The sequence below is a fragment of the Mya arenaria genome, chromosome 13, assembly GCF_026914265.1.
Source record: "Mya arenaria isolate MELC-2E11 chromosome 13, ASM2691426v1".
NCBI lineage: Eukaryota > Metazoa > Mollusca > Bivalvia > Myida > Myidae > Mya > Mya arenaria.
Window position 1 is genome coordinate 44,696,869 of NC_069134.1, and position 22,788 is coordinate 44,719,656.

General features: G+C 37.0%; 1 protein-coding gene across 1 annotated transcript in view; it reads left to right on the forward strand.

Annotated features, from left to right (window-relative positions):
* LOC128214555 (solute carrier organic anion transporter family member 4C1-like) overlaps positions 1–22,788 on the forward strand; it is a 105,224-nt gene that overhangs the window by 62,413 nt on the left and 20,023 nt on the right. The window contains exons 5-9 of the mRNA XM_052921085.1: positions 7,902–8,023; positions 10,968–11,237; positions 13,064–13,250; positions 15,183–15,327; positions 20,242–20,423. Of these exons, the coding sequence (XP_052777045.1) occupies positions 7,902–8,023; positions 10,968–11,237; positions 13,064–13,250; positions 15,183–15,327; positions 20,242–20,423 (906 nt within the window). The remainder of the gene's footprint in view (positions 1–7,901; positions 8,024–10,967; positions 11,238–13,063; positions 13,251–15,182; positions 15,328–20,241; positions 20,424–22,788) is intronic.

The window sequence follows — 22,788 nt, forward strand, 5'->3', positions numbered from 1 at the left end:
TTAATAATATCTGACGCCAGGCTCTAGGTCTTGTGCTGATTTTGCAGATTTTATAATCAGCAAATTCTAACTCAGACAAGACAGCTTTTGGGATCAATCTACAGAAGCATGAAAAACTAGGTTTGTATGTGACGAGACTATAGATTTGCACTTTCTGTGTTTTATGGGATGCACGCACACACTAGTCTGCCAGTGGTATCATACACGTACCAATTACTTAAAACGAACAAAAACTATATATTGTACTTTGTATTGTGTTATATTTGTCTCCTAGCGAATATAGTACTGCAAATTTATACGATAGGGTTGGAGTGGATCTTTACAGAGGCAAAGTAAAGTAAATATTATTCGAGTAAAGTATTCTTCAAGTAAAACATTCAGTAGTATTTTGTTTCTTTATTTGAAAATTTAATATATTTTTCTAAAATCATTTAGTCGTCTTTTCGGTAATCAGCCATTCATTCATATTTTCTGTATATAGCATCAATATCATGTAGTGTTTGAAATTGTATTAGATGGCAATTATTTGTTAAATTTGAACATTTAGCAATTACTAAAGATTGAAATTTTAATCAGGTGAAGCGGTAGCTATAAACAGTGGTTGCCCGTGTGAGTGGCCAGTGGGTAGGTTACACACTATAGTATAGACCGCGTCTCATTCAACCATTTACCCTTGCAAGTACATACTAACAATCTGTACCCATCACGTGGTGCATTCTATTTAAATTCATGGAAACAAATGGACCTCTCTAAAGAGCCAATACAAAAATGTTGGCATTTATGGTGAGCTAGGATTAAGGTATCAGAATGATAGTAAACTATTGGTTTAAAATGTTGAATATAGATGATATTGTATAACACAGAGTGTACAAGACGAATGTTGATCTTAGGCATCAAAGACGCGGCTGAATGGGGATTGACCCAAATGGACGTCATTATCACCGTTTACGTTACCATAGTAAACATCAAGCATAATATTGCGGACAAAATAAATCATTTCTACAACAAACCTAACGGATGTTGGCAAATCATTATGCGATAAATATCGAGCCTCGTTTATACTTTCGACTATGGTAGAATACACTTGTGTTCGTATCTAATAAAAGCCAATAATGCAACCAGAGCCATAGCGGTACATTGCATGCCATTGTATGGAGAAAACAAAGTTTGCCCTTGGTGAAAATGTCCTAAAACACGTCCTACCATAGTGAGTTTTCGCGTTTTCTTTCCCCGCAAAAAGATGGAGGAGGATGCTGAATCGTTGTGTCACGTGGAAAATATCGATACCCAATTGGCTTAATAAAGTCATGTGACAATATATACAATTGTTAACATTCCGAATAAACACGGACATATCCGAACTATGACGGTTTAATCAACTTTCTAGATCGAAGTTACTCGGTCGTCTCCGGCATGCGTAAATTATTTAGACTGGTACCTTGCATTATCACCGATAAAATTATTGGTGTCGGGTCGATTCGGCCGAGATATCATTTCGGCCTGATCCTTTTCGGCCTACTTTTATTCATTTATGTTTGTTTTAAATCGTGTTAATTACGCTTTAAACTTTTATTTTATATCAGTTAAATTTAAATTGTGTTAATTTCGTTATTGCGACTTATATTTGTTAGTAAAATCGTGTGAATTAAGCTTTGTACTTCCATTTTATATCACTTAAATTTAAAATAGTCAATTAATGTCGTGTTAAGGCACTTATATTTGTTATCAAATGTATAATTTAAACTATTATTCACAATATGCCCGGAAATTCTCACATGCTTATTTACTACCACAGCGTGTATATAAATCGTTTTCACAGAAAGTAAATTTCTAAAATAGCGAACTCGTATGACCGGCGACCAGTCAATACAAAAAACACAGAGAATAACTTTTTTTTAATTTCCTGTTTTAAACATTAGGCGTATTCGTTTGATATGACGTTTTGGAAGTTTTACACGCATCAAAACGGTTATTGACGACAAATTTTAAGTAAAGTTGAATAAGAGTTGATATCATTAATAAATCTTCTTTTTTTCATAACTAAAATTTATCCGTATGCACTTTCCCATTGACAATTGCAAACATGTATCCTAAGACGAGGCCTCTAATAATTAAGCAGTGTTGATTGTAAGAAAGGTGCAAAAATGGGTGTATGATCTGAATAACTAATTAAATACAAAATGGTCATTGATATGTATGGGAGAATCCACAAAGTGGGACTCCAGATTGTGTTATAAGCATGGAAGACGTTGACCGATAGTTTTGTACAAGAGTGGTCGGTAAATGCTAAATCAAGCAATGTGTTCATTCTCTATAAAAAGTGATTTTTTGAATTTGAAAACCATTTAGATGTACTACCAGAAAGTCTTATATTATTAGATTCGGACTATTTGCAACCCTCATTACGTAATATTTACACCTCAATTTCCGTGATTCCTTGAATGAACTGCCTTTCGGCAATTGCGAACATTTTCCGATGAACGTTACATCTTCGGATATGTTCGGATCGCGAAACATCGCCTAACAATATAAATGTAAATTGAAAAATGTAAAAATGTCTATCTTGTTATTGTTTGTATTGTGGCAGCAGGCCCCGAAAAAACTTGAATCAACATGTTAGAAAGTATAAATTTATGATATGTTAAATGTATTGTTGTCATTAGTGTTTCAATCATACGTTTTAAAGTGATTTGAAGTGATTTACCCTTTCCTGCGTTATTGTGACGTAATTTGAAAATCTGTTTCCGGTGACGGTCGGGTCGTTCTGTTTACACAATGGGTAAGAAAGAATTACTGTAAGGTTTTCTGCAATGAAATGAAGTATTTTTTAAAAATTATTGAATGAAATAATGAACAATTGGTGTTAATATAAGTAATGAATTGCGTGATTGTGATCACATTGTCGCGGATATGAACGCAGGTGGGCTGGTGAAAGTACGCTTGGAGTCCTTCGAACTCCACACACGTTAACCAGCCCAACTGCGTTCATATCTCAATAATGATCTCAATCCCGCAATGTATTCCTTTAATGAAAAACGATATTTTCAATGTTGTAATACAAGAGATTTAAAAGATAAATACCATTTTTTACTTATTTGTCCAAGTGATTTTAAAAATAAATATATCTTAATATGTGTTTTCTGACGTAAAGGATTTTAATGTTGATCCAATTCAATATTGTGGCATTTGCTACGTCCATAGACGGAAGAAGGTAGCGATGTGACACAAACTATGTCCCGGTAGACGGTAGCGATGTGACATTTCCTATGTCTCCTGGAGGCGGCAGCGATGTGACACAAACTATGTCCCGGTAGACGGTAGCGATGTGACATTTCTTATGTCTCCTGGAGGCGGCAGCGATGCAACATTTACTGTGTCTCATGTAGACGTAGTGATATTTACTATGTCTCATGTAGACGATAAGGTATGGCATTGACTATGTCTCCTGTAAGCGGTAACGATGTGGCAAATACTGTGTCTACTGTATATCTTAACGATGTGACAATTACTATGTCTCCTGTAGACGGTAGCGATGTGACATTTACTATGTCTCCTGTAGGCGGTATCCATGTGACATTTACTATGTCTCCTGTAGGCGGTATCCATGTGGCATTTACTATGTCACCTGTAGACGGTATCCATGTCACATTTACTATGTCCCGGTAGACGGTAGCGATGTGACATTTACTATATTTCCTGTAGAGGGTAGCGATGTGACATTTACTATGTCTCCTGTAGGCGGTAGCGATGTGACATTTACTATGTCTCTTGTAGGCGGTATCCATGTGACATTTACTATGTCTCCTGTAGACGGTATCGATGTGATATTTACTATGTCTCCTGTAGGCGGTATCCATGTGACATTTACTATGTCTCTTGTAGGCGGTATCCATGCGACATTTACTATGTCTCTTGTAGGAGGTATCCATGTGACATTTACTATGTCTCCTGTAGGCGGTAGCGATGTGACATTTACTATGTCTCCTGTAGACGATAGCGATGTGACATATACTATGTCTCCGGTAGACGGTAGCGATGTGACATTTACTATGTCTCCTGTAGACAGTAGCGATGTGACATTTACTATGTCTTTTGTAGGCGGTATCCATGTGACCTTTACTATGTCTCTTGTAAGCGGTATCCATGTGACATTTACTATGTCTCCTGTAGACGGTATCCATGTGACATTTACTATGTCTCCTGTAGACGGTATCGATGTGACGTTTACTATGTCTCCTGTAGACGGTATTCATGTGACTTTTACTATGTCTCCTGTAGATGGCAGCGATGTGATATTTACTATGTCTCCTGTAGACGGTAGCGATATGATATTGACTATGTCTCCTGTAGACGGTATCCATGATTGTGACATTTACTATGTCTCCTGTAGACGGTATCCATGTGACATTTACTATATCTCCTGTAGACGGTAGTAATGTGACATTTACTATGTCCCGGTAGATGGTATCGACGTGACATTGACTGTGTCTCCAGTAGACGGTAGCGATGTGACATTTACTATGTCCCGGTAGATGGTAACGATGTGACATTGCCTGTGTCTCCAGGAGACGGTAGTAATGTGACATTTACTATGTCCCGGTAGATGGTATCGATGTGACATTGCCTGTGTCTCCTGTAGACGGTATCGATGTGACATTGCCTGTGTCTCCAGTAGACGGTAGTGATGTGACATTTACTATGTCCCGGTTGATGGTATCGAGGTGACATTGCCTGTGTCTCCAGTAGACGGTAGCGATGTGACATTTACTATGTCCCGGTAGATGGTAACGATGTGACATTGCCTGTGTCTCCAGGAGACGGTAGCGATGTGACATTTACTATGTCCCGGTAGATGGTATCGATGTGACATTGCCTGTGTCTCCAGGAGACGGTAGTAATGTGACATTTACTATGTCCCGGTAGATGGTATCGAGGTGACATTGCCTGTGTCTCCAGTAGACGGTAGCGATGTGACATTTACTATGTCCCGGTAGATGGTATCGAGGTGACATTGCCTGTGTCTCCTGTAGACGGTAGTAATGTGACATTTACTATGTCCCGGTAGATGGTATCGAGGTGACATTGCCTGTGTCTCCAGGAGACGGTAGCGATGTGACATTTACTATGTCCCGGTAGATGGTATCGAGGTGACATTGCCTGTGTCTCCAGTAGACGGTAGCGATGTGACATTTACTATGTCCAGGTAGATGGTATCGATGTGACATTGCCTGTGTCTCCAGGAGACGGTAGTAATGTGACATTTACTATGTCCCGGTAGATGGTATCGATGTGACATTGCCTGTGTCTCCAGTAGACGGTATCGATGTGACATTGCCTGTATCTCCTGTAGACGGTAGTAATGTGACATTTACTATGTCCCGGTAAATGGTATCGATGTGACATTGCCTGTGTCTCCAGAACACGGTAGTGATGTGACATTTACTATGTCCCGGTAGATGGTATCGATGTGACATTGCCTGTGTCTCCTGTAGACGGTAGTAATGTGACATTTACTATGTCCCGGTAGACGGTATCGATGTGACATTGCCTGTATCTCCTGTAGACGGTAGTAATGTGACATTTACTATGTCCCGGTAGATGGTAACGATGTGACATTGCCTGTGTCTCCTGTAGACGGTATCGATGTGACATTGCCTGTGTCTCCAGTAGACGGTAGTGATGTGACATTTACTATGTCCCGGTTGATGGTATCGAGGTGACATTGCCTGTGTCTCCAGTAGACGGTAGCGATGTGACATTTACTATGTCCCGGTAGATGGTATCGATGTGACATTGCCTGTGTCTCCTGTAGACGGTAGTAATGTGACATTTACCATGTCCCGGTAGATGGTATCGATGTGACATTGCCTGTGTCTCCAGTAGACGGTAGTGGTGTTGCAAAGTATTTTCCTGGTATTTTATATCGTCCCTCCGATTTGTACATTATGTGAGTCCATACTTGTTCTCATATTATAATCACTTTCCATTGGCTTACAGAGTTTCTCCTATTTGTGCATGATGTTAGCCCATATTATCTCATATCTTCTCTTTTCATTGGCCCTTTTTATATACCCGCGAAACGAAGTTTGAAGGGGGTATATTGGAGTCAACCTGTGGTTGGTCGGTCAGTTGCAAATTTCCTTGTCCGGAGGGTAACTTGAAATCTACTAGATGGAATTTAATCAAACTTCATACGATTATTTAATATAATGAGAGGAAGTGCAGTGTACCATGACTCTATTTCAGCTAATGACGGAGTTATTTTCCTTTGTTTATTTTGATTTGCAGCAGCGTAACCTCTTTATTACTCAATGGATTTTGATTATACACCATGATTTGGTCAAGCATGATGAGTGGAAATGTAATGTACAATAACCTCAGAGTTATGGCCTATTTTCAAAGAAATATGTTCGCTTAAGTGATAGCCGGGTCAATTTTACCCTACTTTGTCGTAGCGCGGCGGACCCCGATTTTCCCCAAATGAGCCTTTGAAATTCGCAATTTTCAGGAAGAAAAAACCCCAATACATTTAAAACAGACAGATAAAACAAATCGAATAAATTCAATGCCACTGCCTTTATGTGTATAAACAATGTGAAATTAAATGTATTCCTAGTCAAAATAGAGCTTTGCGCCAACGGAGGGTCTTTCCGTAGGACTAGCAGCCTCGTCCTTAGATTGACTTCTTAATTGACTAAATATAACTATGGAAAACCCAAACCAACTCGGGAACTAGTAAAATGATCAAACGAAAACATATCTGGATAGAAAATATATCCTAAAACGCTATACTATGCATTTACATTTCAATGCACGAACATTGTATCGAAAAATGGAAAACACATATATGTAACAACATTATTGTAGCACATGGCATTCATAATATCATGGCGATTTGAGCTATGTTGCACAGCTTAATTTGCAGCAAAGACAAAAAAAATGCTGTTTAAGCCGAATCCTAGTCAGTTATTGTAAAAATAAGGGGACTTTTTACAGTATCCGACGATATGTCCCTAAATGACATATGACACGTGTTTAGTGTATTGTCATCACATTCACACCTCTGACATTAGGGGACGGTCGTTGTAAAAACAAAACAAACGAACTTTATAAACAACAACAGTGTTGTAGTGTTGTAGGCAAAAGGTTTTTTTTTATTCTCTTTATTGAGAATTAGTATTATTACTCTTTTTTCGAATATTCGAATACCGATTGTTACAATCGAATACCAAACGTTTGATCGAATATTCGTTTGCATCCCTAGACTATATTCTATCTGACCCTTGTGCGTGTCCATATGGTATTTTCTATCTGACCCTTGTGCGAGTCCATATGGTATTTTCTATCTGACCCTTGTGCGAGTCCATATGGTATTTTCTATCTGACCCTTGTGCGAGTCCATATGGTATTTTCTATCTGACTCTTGTGCGTGTCCATATGGTATTTTCTATCTGACCCTTGTGCGAGTCCATATGGTATTTTCTATCTGACCCTTGTGCGAGTCCATATGGTATTTTCTATCTGACCCTTGTGCGAGTCCATATGGTATTTTCTATCTGACCCTTGTGCGAGTCCATATGGTATTTTCTGTCTGACCCTTGTGCGAGTCCATATGGTATTTTCTATCTGACCCTTGTGCGAGTCCATATGGTATTTTCTATCTGACCCTTGTGCGATTCCATATGGTATTTTCTATCTGACCCTTGTGCGAGTCCATATGGTATTTTCTATCTGACCCATGTGCGAGTCCATATGGTATTTTCTATCTGACCCATGTGCGAGTCCATATGGTATGTTCTATCTGACCCTTGTGCGAGTCCATATGGTATTTTCTATCTTTCCTATGTTTCTACTAGCTGTACTTGTTTGTCCATATTGTGTCTACTTATTGTATTTTTCAGGTGGCGGTTGACGCCGGCAGACCCGCGATGGGTTGGCGCCTGGTGGGTTGGCTTCGTCGTATCGTCCATACTGATGCTCGTGTTTTCCCTATCCTTCACTCTTTTTGGGGCGGAACTTCCGAGTAAGCTGGCTCTTTCACATCATTCACTAACTTCTTACGTATGCGTAACTCTTTACTTCATTGTAAAATTGTTATCAGAACACAATACTGTTACTTGTGTTAAACACAGTAATGTAAATAACTTTTGTAACATTTAAAATCAGCTTGTCGTTGAGGCTAAAATTTCTACTGTACCGTGCACGGAATTCTACGGGCTAATACACCGATCTACATATTCTCTGATAAAGCATTTTGTAAGTACGACAACAAATGAAGAGGCTTTTTTTTGTTACACGTCATCAATTATCAAATATCTGTAATAAGGGTCGCAAGTTGGTTCAACTTATGTAACCCCCTCATAAGCAGTTACCCAGCTATTCGAAAGTATTTGTAGATGATGCAGTTATCACTTTTGCTGGAAGGGCATTCCATTCAAAATTACTGTTTTTGAAAATAAAACTGTTTCCGAATTATTTTTTTTGAAATGTTTCATTAGCACTTTTAATCCATGTCCCCGAGTTGTTGATAATTTATTTAAAAAGATAACAAAATGTATGTTTTTCTTTTTTATTCATAAGATAATAAACTTCCATCATATCTCCTCGAAATCTCGTGTATGGAAGGGGTAGAAGTTTCACAGCTTTTAATCGTTCAATATATGGCATGATTCTTAGACAATAAACCAGCTTGCTTGTCTTTTTCTGAACTCCTTCTATAGTTTCAATGTATTTTTTTTAACCCTGGGTGCCATACAATATTTCCATATTCTAGATGTGCTCATATAACTGTCTTATCAAGCGTACGAAAGGAATTTGGTGCTAATATGAAGAAATGAGTGCCGCACTAGCCCCGCTTTGTTAATACAGCCATTCATATACCATGGACAGATTATCCGAAATGTTTTAATATTAAGTTTTCTTTTTGTTTTGTGTGTGTGTGTAGCAAAACAAGTATGTCTTATTATTCACTTAATTGAGTTAAGAGTTAAGAGTTTTATTAACAGAATATCCAGAAGGCCATGGCCCGTGTGGACAAATACATACAGGGTGTTTCATAATATCTGTCCTTATAAGAAATTGTCATAGTATTGCCAATTTATATGATAATCAAACTATAAAAGCACCAGTTTTAAGCCATTAAATGATATTTTTTCATCAATGTAAAAGTACGGGAAAATGGCAACGTCATGACGTTATCAATGACGTCACTTCCTGTGGGCTTATTAGCATAATGGCACCGACCAAAAATCAGTGTTGTGAAGTTGTAAAACTATACAACGAAAGTAGATCACTTAAAACTGTTCTGAAAACGATGAAAAAAAAACACTCCGACCTCGGACATTTAAATACTTAACAGATACATTTAAAGCGTTTACTGTTGATTCACTGCATATGTCATACGAGTAAAACAATCGACATGCAATTTTAAATAGATAAATGTTTCATTACATCATAGATGAAATTATTTCATAAATATACGTGTTTCTTTGGCAAAACTTAAAGCTTTCATCGACATATATACATCCCAAGCAGCCATGGTGATGGTCTCATATTTACATATTTCAAGCAGACCGGCCAGCCTCCGAAGGTGAATGGACCTCGGCTAACGCCTCGGTCCATATACACCTTCGGGGGCTGACTGGCCGGTCCTTATAATGCCATATGACCCTCAGTGGTGCGTAATATTTCTTAAATATTGCATATATATTATATATATACCTATATATATATATACACTCGCTCTATGGTATTTCCTTTAACAAAGCCCCATACTTCACTGCCATGATTAAAAATTGGCGAAATAAGTTTATCAAACAATTCTAACTTATGTCTAACAGTAATTTAGGTAAATTTATACTGGTACCTATTCATTAAAAAAAAAATGCCTTTAAGGCAAAAGTATTTGGGAACTTGGAAAAATACCCATCAGGAGGAGTGAAAGCTACAAAGACAATTGAACTTATTAACAATTCTAATTTCACTATAGAAAAAAGAAATATAAGCTGGAAGTCGTCCCCCTTCCTAAATATCATTATATTTTGCCTTATTAGTATTCACAATTTCTTTCAGCGTTCACAATATTCTGATAACAGATTAAGACTTGTATTGCAATTCTACACGTACCATTATTTGCAAAGAGGATGGTATCATCAGCATAAAGTAGAAAACAAAAGTTTGAATCAATACCAATTACACCCTTTTCACAAAAGATAGATTCTAGATCGGTTAAATACATCGAGAACAAGACAAACGATAAACATTCTTCCTGTCTCATGCCTAGTACACATTCATTCCACCCAACTGGTTACAATATTTTCACCTGACTTAATTGAGGAATACATAAATTTAATAATGTCAACTATTTTACCTTGTAATTTTAATTTGATAAATTCACACAGAGTTTCTCTGACAACATAATCAAAGGTTGTTTTGTGTGTTTTTGTTGTTGTTGTTTTTTAATCGACAAAACACAATACAATTGTCTGGCTTGATTAATGACATGTGTTAATAAGCCATGAACTACAAAGATGTTATCTACTGTACTCATGTTGGATCTAAATCCAGCCTATGCAACATATACAGAGTAATGTTCATCCCATTCTGAGAGTATGGTGTTCGAAATAGGTGTAAACAGTTTTCGAACGTACTTAGTAATGTTATTTCTCAATAATTGTTTCATTCATCTATACTTCCTTTCTTATGTCATGATACCACAAATCCTTCGGACCAAGAAGCTGGAAAATAACCAGAAGCATTTTTTTTTATTAAAAAGCGTATGTAAATACGGTATAAGATTGTTCTTACCATGTTTAAAAATTCATTTACATACATATACGGTCCACCTCTTTTATTGTTGTTTTATTCCTTTATAGTGTTAGCAGTTAATTATTACACAAAATTCATATTTAACTCCTCGAAAATAGCATCAAATTCATTTTCCTTATTAATGTATCAACTCTTTGCAGGTACCAAACATGTCCGAGAAACACGAATATCCGAGACCCACACTTCCGGTCGTACATCTCCCCCGTATCCCAATCCGAGCCAACCTGACGACATTTCCGTCCGTCAATTTCCGGTGCTACTCTGTCGTCTGTTGCACAATCCCGCTTTCGTCTGTGTGGCATTCGGTGGCGCGTTCATGGGTCTGGTGACTGTGTCTGTCGCCACGTTCCTGCCAAAATATATTCAAAATATATACGGAACAACGGCTTCTGCTGCTGCTACATATGCTGGTATGTTTCCCTGCCGCAGCTGCTGCTGCTACCTATGCTGATACATTTTTGCTGCTATTAATGCTTGTATGAAACAATTATGCTGCTAACAATTCTTGTATGTTTAACTGCTGCTACTACCCAGCTTAGTTAGCAGTAGTAGCTTAACATACCATCATTGGTAGCTGCAGTATTGTAACATACCAGCATAGGTAGCAGCAGGAGTGTAACATACACTCATAGGTAGCTGCAGAAGTGTAACATACCAGCATAGGTAGCTGCAGTAGTGTAACATACCATGATAGGTAGCTGCAGAAGTGTTACATACCATAAAAGGTAGCTGCAGTAGTGTAACATACCAGCATAGGTAGCTGCAGGAGTGTAACATACCAGCATAGGTAGCTGCAGGAGTGTAACATACACTCATAGGTAGCTGCAGAAGTGTAACTTACCAGCATAGGTAGCTGCAGTAGTGTAACATACCATGATAGGTAGCTGCAGAAGTGTTACATACCATAAAAGGTAGCAGCAGTAGTGTAACATACCAGCATAGGTAGCTGCAGTAGTGTAACATACCATGATAGGTAGCTGCAGAAGTGTTACATACCATAAAAGGTAGCAGCAGTAGTGTAACATACCAGCATAGGTATCAGTGGTAGTGTAACATACCAGCATAGGTAGCAGCAGTAGTGTAACATTCCAGCATAGGTAGCTGGATTAGTGTAACATACCATGATATGTAGCTGCAGTAGTGTAACATACCAGCATAGGTAGCTGCAGTAGTGTAACATACCAGCATAGGTAACTGGAGTAGTGTAACATACCATGATAGGTAGCTGGAGTAGTTTAACACACCATAATAAGGTAGCTGGAGTAGTGTAACATACCATGATAGGTAGCTGCAGTAGTGTAACATACCATGATAGGTAGGTGCAGTAGTGTAACATACCATGATAGGTAGGTGCAGTAGTGTAACATACCATGATAGGTAGCTGGAGAAGTGTAACATACCATGATATGTAGCTGGAGTAGTGTAACATACCAGCATATGTAGATGCAGTTGTATAACATACCAGCATAGGTAGCTGGAGTAGTGTAACATACCATGATAGGTAGGTGCAGTAGTGTAACATACCATGATAGGTAGGTGCAGTAGTGTAACATACCATGATAGGTAGGTGCAGTAGTGTAACATACCATGATAGGTAGCTGGAGTAGTGTAACATACCATGATAGGTAGGTGCAGTAGTGTAACATACCATGATAGGTAGGTGCAGTAGTGTAACATACCATGTTAGGTAGGTGCAGTAGTGTAACATACCATGATAGGTAGGTGCAGTAGTGTAACATACCATGATAGGTAGCTGCAGTAGTGTAACATACCATGTTAGGTAGCTGCAGTAGTGTAACATACCATGATAGGTAGGTGCAGTAGTGTAACATACCATGATAGGTAGGTGCAGTAGTGTAACATACCATGTTAGGTAGCTGGAGTAGTGTAACATACCAGCATATGTAGATGCAGTAGTGTAACATACCATGATAGGTAGCTGCAATTGTGTAACATACCAGCATAAATAGCTGCAGTAATGTAACATACCAGCATAGGTAGCAGTAGCAACGTCACATACTTTAATTAAACTTGTCAACACACGAAAAAGAGTTATGCCCCTTGATAAAGATTGATTTTTATCATAAACAATTATCTAGTAACAAGTAAAGTGAAGGTTGATTGGATTGCCCTCAAGGGTACAATATTGATTTAACATTTTGAGGATTTATGATCCTTTTTGTCAAATTCAAAATGAAAATAAATATCTTTAATTTTAATTGAAACGAAATTCCAGGCCTTATAATTATCCCTGGAGCGGCGGCAGGTCAGATGTTCGGCGGACTGGCGATCCGACGCTGGAAGCTAAAAGTCCGCGGCATTCTGCGACTCACTATACTTATCGTGTTACTCGCCTCTCTGTCCAAGGCGTGTTTCTTTATCAACTGTGATATGCAGCTCTGGAATACCACGGTGAATGACAGGTGAGTTACATTTACTTGATTACAAGAAAGGCTAAGAGCCCTCCCTTTGGCGCGATTCATTGCAACCGAATCAAGATGACTCCCGCATTTCGGCTCATTTAACCGTGGCTGCCCACTGTTTCTTCTCGTCTCCGGTAGGGTAATGTTGATATGTAATTCATCGTTATGACGCAACCATTTGTTTCGAACAAAATTATAACTTGTATTTGCTTTTTTACCTCTTTAAAGGATGACAGTTATTTCCCCTTTCGCCATCTTTATTTCCCCTTCGGCTTAATAATTCCCATTTCGGCTTCTAAACTCGTCTCTAAATTGCACAGGGTACGATTGGGTAAAGCCAATATGTCCTTGACTTGTGTTGATGTGTTTGCATGTTTTTGAACAGATCGTCCATCATTTCGTCAGGTTTTCGAAGTGTCTACGTTACACAAATCCACAAGCAAATTTGTCTGTTGACACTAATGATCAATATAAACATGGTAGACACTATATCTATCATGTGTTTCTGGTACGCATCGAAAAATCCGACCCTCGGGCACGCTGCGTGACCGGTAACTCGGCAAGCCTCGTTACCGGCTTACGCGCGTGCCCTCGGGTCGGATTTTTCGATCCGGACCGGAAAAACATGATTGATATTTTTTCTTGCATACCTAAAATTATGAATTTGTGGAAAAATTGAAAACGCACTGTTGTACATTTCACCAAAAAGCGCGTGCGACGTTGTGTACTGACGTCATAAAGCACAGTAATTTTAAATCACTATTGACGTCAAATAGTTCCTTTAAAAATCGCGCTTTTACGATTATTTATTTTCAATTTTAATTAAAAGTATTGTATACTCATATTTTTTATTCCGCTTTACTGAAATTGCATAATATACTTTTCATAAACCATACAATAAAAGAAATAAGAAGTGGCGCGTTGTTGCGCGTGACTCATCTTACATGGGGGAGGGGGGGTAAGATTATAAGTTTCTTTCATGCTTTACGATGAAATATGGGGTTTTAACAGTGAAATAACAACAGTGAAAATATCAATTTGATATTTAAAAAAAACGAGCGAATATTAAGCTATAAGAATGAATAGCAGAGAATTATTTCTCAGCAAGCCGAAAGTAGAAAAAGTTGACAGCTATAATTATGCATGAGGGGCGCCCCACGGGTAGCGGCGTAAAGCCCACCCTTTTCAAAAAAAGGGGGTTATTCAGAAATACATGATAGATATAGAGGATATTTGTTTATTTCAGTGAAATAAACAAATATCCTCTATATCTTTCATGTGTTTCCGACCCTCGGGCACGCTGCGTGGCCGGTAACTCGGCAAGCCTCGTTACCGGCTTACGCACGTGCCCTCGGGTCGGATTTTTCTATCCGTACCGGAAAAACATGATCGATACTTTTTCTTGCATATCTAAATTGATCATTTTGTGGAAAAAAATGACGTTGAAAACGAACTTTTGTACAATTACACCAAAAAGCGCGTGCGACGTTGCTTACCGACGTCATAGAGCGCAAAAATAACGTTTTTTAACGATTATTTATGTTCAATTTTAATTAAAAGTCTGGCAAACATATATATTTCATTGCGCTTTATTGAAATGGCATAATATATTTTTCATAAACCATACAATAAATGAAATAAGAAGTGGCGCGCTGTTGCGCATGACTCATCTTACATGGGGTATGTAAGATGGGGTTTTCCAGCACTGGTCACATGACCGGAAACACACGTCCGGTATGCAAGAAGAGTTTTTCCAGCACCGGTCACATGACCGGAAACACACGTCCGGTATGCAAGAAAAAACAATTCCATGTACATGCACATAATTGGTCATTTTGAGTGTTGTCGAATGCTCACGACTATTTCTCGATTTCAGCACACCCTTGTCCAAGATGTATGTTTTGCAAAAAAATAATATCTTCTCAATTTAAGCACGCCCATTTCCACGGAGAGGCTGACGTCATGTAACGCCGACTGTCACTGTGACGACAGTGTGTTCCAAGTCGTCTGCGAACCTGACGGCCGAAAATTCTATTCCCCGTGCCTTGCCGGATGTCAGGCGGAGATTGGAGAGCACGTGAGTAGCTGTCGGCGTATTTTCTGGCACCAACATTGACCTATTACATTACACTACAATCATCATCTTTGAAATGAGAGAATCGGAAATATCGACCACTGGTCTGACGATGTGTGCGGCTTGAGAATTAAAGACTTAACTTAATAGAACCGATTAGCTAATGTTCCTTCTAGAAACACATTATTCGTCGACTGACGAATGAACCAAAACGAAAAAGTGTGGGTTCTAGCTTTTGGTTCATATTTTAGGGCTTTTTGTAACTTTATTTTTTCACGTAAGAAGAAGCGTCTATAAATAAATTAGCTTTAAGAATAGAACCCTTTATAACAAAACCTTTTCTAACGGTATCCTTTCTGTGTCGTTCATCGAGATTGACGGAAATCATTGCACTTCTTTCTTAAAAAACAACTGAAAACTTACGTATACAGTGAGATATTTATGTATTTAACAAAGTTAACATAATCAATAGGTCAGACACCACTAATATTCTATAGTCAATTGATTTACATGCAAGATAACACAGATCCAACATCATATATGGGGAGAAAGTTCCACTTGTGTACTTAACATTTAACAACGTTAAAACATTACTTTCTTGTAAGAAAAAGACAATTGGTTGAACGTAACCACTGTATATTCGGTAGCATGTGTCTGTTTTAAAATCACAAACAATTCAGCGTCAAAACCTATAAAGATTGAAAGTAGCCAATGGTCTGAGATGGTCAACATAAACATGCTTTGATTCACTGTCTTGTGTCAATTAAAGAAAAAAGGCACGTTACAATGTGTAGGTACTTCCGTAATTTTCCCTCAACTGTTGAGTGTTTGCCATGTGAATAAGAGTACGCGTCTCAGCAATCTTTAGACGCAATCGCTACTGTTACTGGTTTCTAAATGTTTGCTTTCTAGAATGCTAACTGTGTTCTTTAAGCTGCACTCTCATTGATTAACCGTTTTTACAATTTTTTTTGTCTTGGAATGCGCAAATTTTTGCGTAAATATCTGCAAACCAGTGATAAAAGACTGCTGACAAAAGATCAGGCCCCAATATCACAGAAATACTCAAGTTAAATCTCAACTCATTTTACCACATAAAAGCATAGTATGCATGTTTGTAAACTTTTTGAAAACGAATTTTCTCATCAAATGTGTTATTGAAAGATGTTGACAATATTTCAAAGAACACTTATTCTAGAGCAAAAAATATACTTGAGTAATTGTTAAAAGGCAATGAATTGTACTCGTGTATATTTTTGGCTGCAGAATATTTTTCCCTTGGAATCTATACCAAAGGCTTTAATCAACATATTTTTTGTCTAGGAAAGAGCAAAATTTAGCGTAAATTTTATATAAGACTGCTGACAAAAGATCAGGCAATCTATTTTTGTCAGCAGTCTTATACAACTGGTGTCCATGCATTTTCGCAAAAAAATGGCTCGTTCCAAGACAAAAAAATAAAAAAGTTGTCAAAACGTTCAATCTGTGAGAGAGCAGCTTTAAAAGGTAAAATAAGTTGAAATTGAGTATGAGATTTGACTTAAGTATTTCGTGATATTGGGACCAGATCACAGATTTCATAGTTCCGTTCGAAAATTCATGATTTATAGCTAAAAGCATTACTAACGGAATCTGCGATCTTATGTTTTGTCAGCAGTCTTATATGACTGGTTTCTATGCATTTTCGCATTGGCTCGTTCCAAGACAAAAATAAAAATAAAATGTCAAAAACGTTCAATCTGTGAGAGTGCAGCTTTAAGGGCTGGTTTGGTGTTAGAGTTTGTTCTTTGACCTGACGTTGCAATGGGTATTCATAAAATTTCAGTTTTATATAAATACTTCCACATACTTGGAGTGCTAATAGAATGGGATGGATTGGAAATAAATAAACGTTGAAGCAAACAGTACACAAGGGCAGTAATGTCAGGTGCGTCCATGCTTTCTGGTTCATTGTTTTGAGTGGAAAACGTCCTCGATTCGGTGAGTATTGCCACTGTTTTCTATATGTTTCAACGATAATTTTAAGAAACGACCTTGTGCACCGAATGAAGAGTAATTGCTAGTTTACGAAGACGCTTGTTTTAGATCAAAATAATGTCTGTATTAAAATATCTCGTGAAAACAATGCACTTTCTTACTAGGCTTCCCGACTCATTCAATGCATTTTTTGCTTCAAAACAACTATTTAATACCATTCTCTTGCGTACAAACCCCACCCGATGCTTTGTTTTGGACAATAAAAGTATTGCTATTGTTTTCCGAATGCAGACTGCCAATTTTAGAGTTAAATCGGCTCATTTACGAAAATGCTTGCTGGTTCATTCTGTACATTTTTAGAACCTAGGTTCATCCCAAATCTGGAAGATCTATGGCTCATTAAAATAACAAATAAAAGGTGTAGATTTTTTTTTGAATTTAAGTATATGTACTAAAGAACGTCTAAGAAGGTTAATTTTGTACAGGCAGTGTGTGTATACCACATGATAGTTTACGTCATATATGCTACGTCGAAGGGCAACATTTTGCTTAAAATGAAGACTTAAATCGAAGGTAACTTTTCAATCACTACAAAATTTTAAATGAAACAAAGGGCAGTCTATGCCACCTAAGGAGCCACGCCTTCGTTGTAGTACCGGAGTTTGATAAAGTGATTAGTTTCAACAAACACTTCGACAAACCTGTTTCCAAAATAATGTCAGACGGCCGTATTGTGAACAGTTTTGTCGAAGTGTTTGTAGAAACTAAACTCTCAATCAAACACTGGTAAACGACCAAAGGCGGGGCTCCGCGAGCGGCGTACACTGCGCTATATTTCATTTAAAATGGTGAAGGAATAGGAAAGTTATCTTTGTTTAAAGTCTTCATTCGAAGCAAAATTTAGTTTTCGGACGTAGCGTTTATGACGTTTTTTGTCACGTGGTATACACACACTGACAGGGCTCTCTACTTAAAGTAGAACTGCCATTATTTTTGGAGGTTATATAGTAAGTCGAGACACGGTTATGTCTTTACAAAAATCATTTTAATCAACTAAGGTGTAACATACAACATTTAAGACCTTAAATTGTTGACTGTTTCCTGCAGGTTGTCTCCCATTTTATTTCGATTGCCAAAGTTAGCATATAGCACACTCTTTAAGGTTAACTCTTTGTTCCTTTTCATTGATTTTTCCTTAAAAGGTAGTTTTAAATAATCAACAATTTTACCTTACATTATTACATAAGCAATTTTTAAAGGGGCTGTACTCCGTATGATGAAATAGCGAAAAAAGAGAAAATTGTCGAAACCTGACATTAACCTCGTATCGATTTGTACAAAGCATTGGTATTTACTAACTGAAGTATCACATAGTTCAAAATTGATTTGTTCTTCGCAGTTTATTCGTATTTTTTTTTCAATTAAAAAAACTACACCTGTATGTCTACCTAGTGGAATTCATTCCCGTAATGCGTGATTTGCTAGTCGATGTCATCACGTGATATTACCAAGTAAGGTATATAGCTTAAATATTCCAACCGTTTAGGGTAAGCCTTCGCAGCACAGTGGATACCACACTGGACTGCAATTTTGGCGACACCGGTTCCAACCCGGTCTACGACTCGATTATTTTCTACAATTATGATATGAAAGAGTAAAACATTTCTTTAAATAATTGTCCTGAATTTCTCTACAGAAAAAAACAACACTTTTTTGGTGCCAATTTGGTGTATAGTCCCTTTAATATATAAAGAGCCTCTATTTTTATTTTACCATCAAGTATGCAGAGTTCAATTATTATGTCTTTTATATAGACTACATTTAAGCGTCTTGTTTTTTGTCTATTTAGACTCAGGTTTGGTCTCTTCTTACTTTTCATCGTTTATTCCCTTAAAATATAAATTATATATCTGTACACCCACTTATTTATTTGAATATTTAACAAAATTATTTTTGTGGAAAAAAAAAACAACAACAAAAAACGTACGGTAATTCGGGTAAATACAGCGTGCCATGATCTTCCAGATTTGGGATGAACCTAGGTTCTAAAAATGTACAGAATGAACCAGCAAGCATTTTCGTAAATGAGCCGATTTCACTCCAAATTTCGCTGTCTGCATTCAGAAAACAATAGCAATACTTTTATTGTCCAAAACAAAGCATCGGGTGGGGTTTGTATGCAAGAGAACGGTATTAAATAGTTGTTTTGAACCAAAGAATGCATTGAGTGAGTCGGGAAGCTTAGTAAGAACGTGCATTGTTTTCACGAGATATTTTAATACAGACATTATTTTGATCTAAAACAAGCGTCTTCGTAAACTAGCAATTGCTCTTCATTCGGTGCAAAAGGTCGTTTCTTAAAATTATCGTTGAAACGTATAGAAAACAGTGGCAATACTCGCCGAATCGAGGACGTTTTCCACTCAAAACAATGAACCAGGAAGCATGGACGCACCTGACATTACTGCCCTTGGTACATGCAATATAGAACGATAGCACTTTCAATATAGAAGATAATAAACGCAAAGCATATTTCCGAAACAAAATAATTACATGTACATGTATCATTAAAACTGTTGTCAGCTGTTGTCTTGACGACACTATATTTAAGACGACATTTGAGTTGTTTCCCCAAGAGTGCAGTTATTTTGTCTGAGCGATTCTGTAGTAGAATACAAAAGTGTAAGGTTTTATTTGTGATACCTCGCATTAACACGGTTAAACGTCTCCAGCATAAAGAATGATGCGTCATGCCGTCCAAGCTGCTTATACCGCACAGTAACAAGATGACGATGCACCTTAGACTGAACGCGTATGACACAATAAACTAAAGTGACGCAATCGGTGTCTGTTTCCAGGGATTACTGCGTGCGGACCATGAGTGCCATTCTTCTGTATATATAATCGTATTTTTATTGTCTTTCTTTACTTTTACTCTAGGAGTTCTCAGACTGCAAGTGTGTGACGTCAGGGACAAATGGAACTTCATCAGTTTCTGTGTCCAGCGAGTACTGTGTGCCGACCACTTGTAACTCTCTCCTCTACATCTTCCTGTTCATCATATTCTTGTCGGCGTTCTTCGTGTCGGCAAGCACCGTCCCTGCTCTTACTGTAGTTCTCAGGTGAGGAAGAAATCATGATGACCACATCAGTTTTCTTTGTAGTCGTTTGTGTTGACGTTCTTTGTGTCGGAAAGCAGCGTCCCTTTCTTACTGTAGTCTGAGGTGAATTAAATAAGTTAAAATTCGAACTTACCTTTCAGGTTTTCTACTTGTACATAAAATACTTTAAAATGTTCTCGCCATTTTACCTTGTAAATGTCGGAACTCCCACAAGCATCACTTTGACTCGTCGAATAAACCATTCTGTTGCTATGGTAACCGAAGTAGTGTGAATGTCTTTCCGTGCAATACCTGAACAAGAATACAAGTAAGTTTTATGAAAGTTAGTAATATGATGTTAAATGAAAGTAATATATATAACATTAGGCCACACCAAATTGATATTTCGTTCCGCGGATTTACCGCTCCTATTTTTTTGAAAATGCAAAAAAAAATAATATTTTTTTGTGCGCCTGCACCTCCATTTTGATCGCCAAGCAGATTTTTTTCAGGTAATGATTTATTAAAAGGCTAAAAATAATCAAGTATAATTTTTCTACGCTAGTTTTCGTGTTTTTGTAAAGGGAAGCTACCGATGCGTAGTGTTTTTATACTGTATATCGATCGGTTTAGCATGGGTTTCAAGAAATTCAATCAAAATGGCGGCTTCCGGTATAAACACAATCGGAACCATTCGGAACTCCTCGGCCATTTTTTTCAAAAACAACCTCGGATGTATGCAGGTACATCAGTTGAAGTAGTTCGTAAAGTTTTGAATTATATCATAAATCAAATGTAGTGTTTTAGAGTTGTATTTATTGATCTAAGTCGAAATTGGTTGCCATTGAATTGTATTATTGCAAACATAATTAAGAATCCCAAGAGTTAAGTCACAAAGTTTAACTGCTAAATAAAATTACTACGCGATCTACTTGCAGCGGACTTAAACGTACCACTTTTCGGGTATGTAAACCGTCCAAATACATCCGAGGTTGTTTTCGATAAAATGGCCGAATGAATCGGAACTCCTCGGCTAGTATCAAGATATGGCCTCGGATATAATACGGGTCGTAAGAAAATAGTCCATCATGGCCGACCAAGAAGATGTTTAAACAACCAAGAGATATGTTAGTCCAAAGACAGAATGAGGAGCGAACTTTTACCACTTATTTGTGTGTAAGTGTTATTTTTATACTTATTGTATTTTAATAAAATATAAAAATAGTTTTAAAAAAGCCCTAATGAGAAACTAATTGGAAATGTCATTAATTCTTAGTGGGTGGGGTAAAGTCTTCTTTCATTTGACAGATTCTAATTTAGTAAATAACAATTTTGAAGCTCCAGTGATCAGTGGCAAAAATTAACAAAACAAATTAACAAAACAAATACTCTATTTGTTTGTTTTTTTAATAACAAATAAGTCTGAATCTGACTTTACTTAGATCGATACAGTAATAGGTTAGACTTTCTTTCTCAGTGTATTTATCGGGAGCAAGACAAATCGGCCCCTTACCAAATCGGCCTACTACCAAATCGGCCCCTAAGACGTTTCGGCCCTGCCATTTCGTCCCCTTAATTAAAATGACTCGAGACGTTTCGGCCCCTTAGTGATTTTCAACAGAGACATTTCGGCCCCTTAATTTTATTTTATTTTTTATCTTGAGTATAAAGAAAAACATTGTAGGTCGTCTTATAAATGTAAATGAGATCTGTAAATAAGTTGTAAATAACATCTTTAAACTTACAAATAGACAAATATGCATGAAAAACATTGATATGACTGATATAAAAAATATAATTAAAATCTAAATAACTATTAACCCTGATTTTTAATATAAAATGTTAGAAAATCTAAGAAAATTTATTTGTTATAACTGTTAATTAATAGTTGATCATTAAAGACTTCAAAGAAAATGTGTCTTTGAACCATACGTTCTTTACAAGGCAAACGGTAAGTGTTGTGGGTGTGAAAAAGACATTCAAAGACGTGTGAATGAATAATTGTCTTTAATTTTTTAATGTTAATTACAGTTGATTAAAGAAGATTTGAGTAATATAAACACCGTAAGTATATATATATCATTACCTTTTCATATTATACCTTAATATCGATAACATTCTCACAATATTTTTTATCAAACTTATGATAGAATAGAACTTATGTTATTAAGCAAGGTTTTTGAAAACGCCTTTACGTTTCAACCATTAATTTGTTATGTATGTGGTATTATAGTATAATACCACATACATAACAAATTAATGGTTGAAACGTAAAACGTAAATAATTTATAATTATTCTGGAGCAATAGTATACTGTATACTATTGCTCCAGAATAATTATAAATTATTATTTTTGACAATTAGGCCACTACTTTTATATAAATTG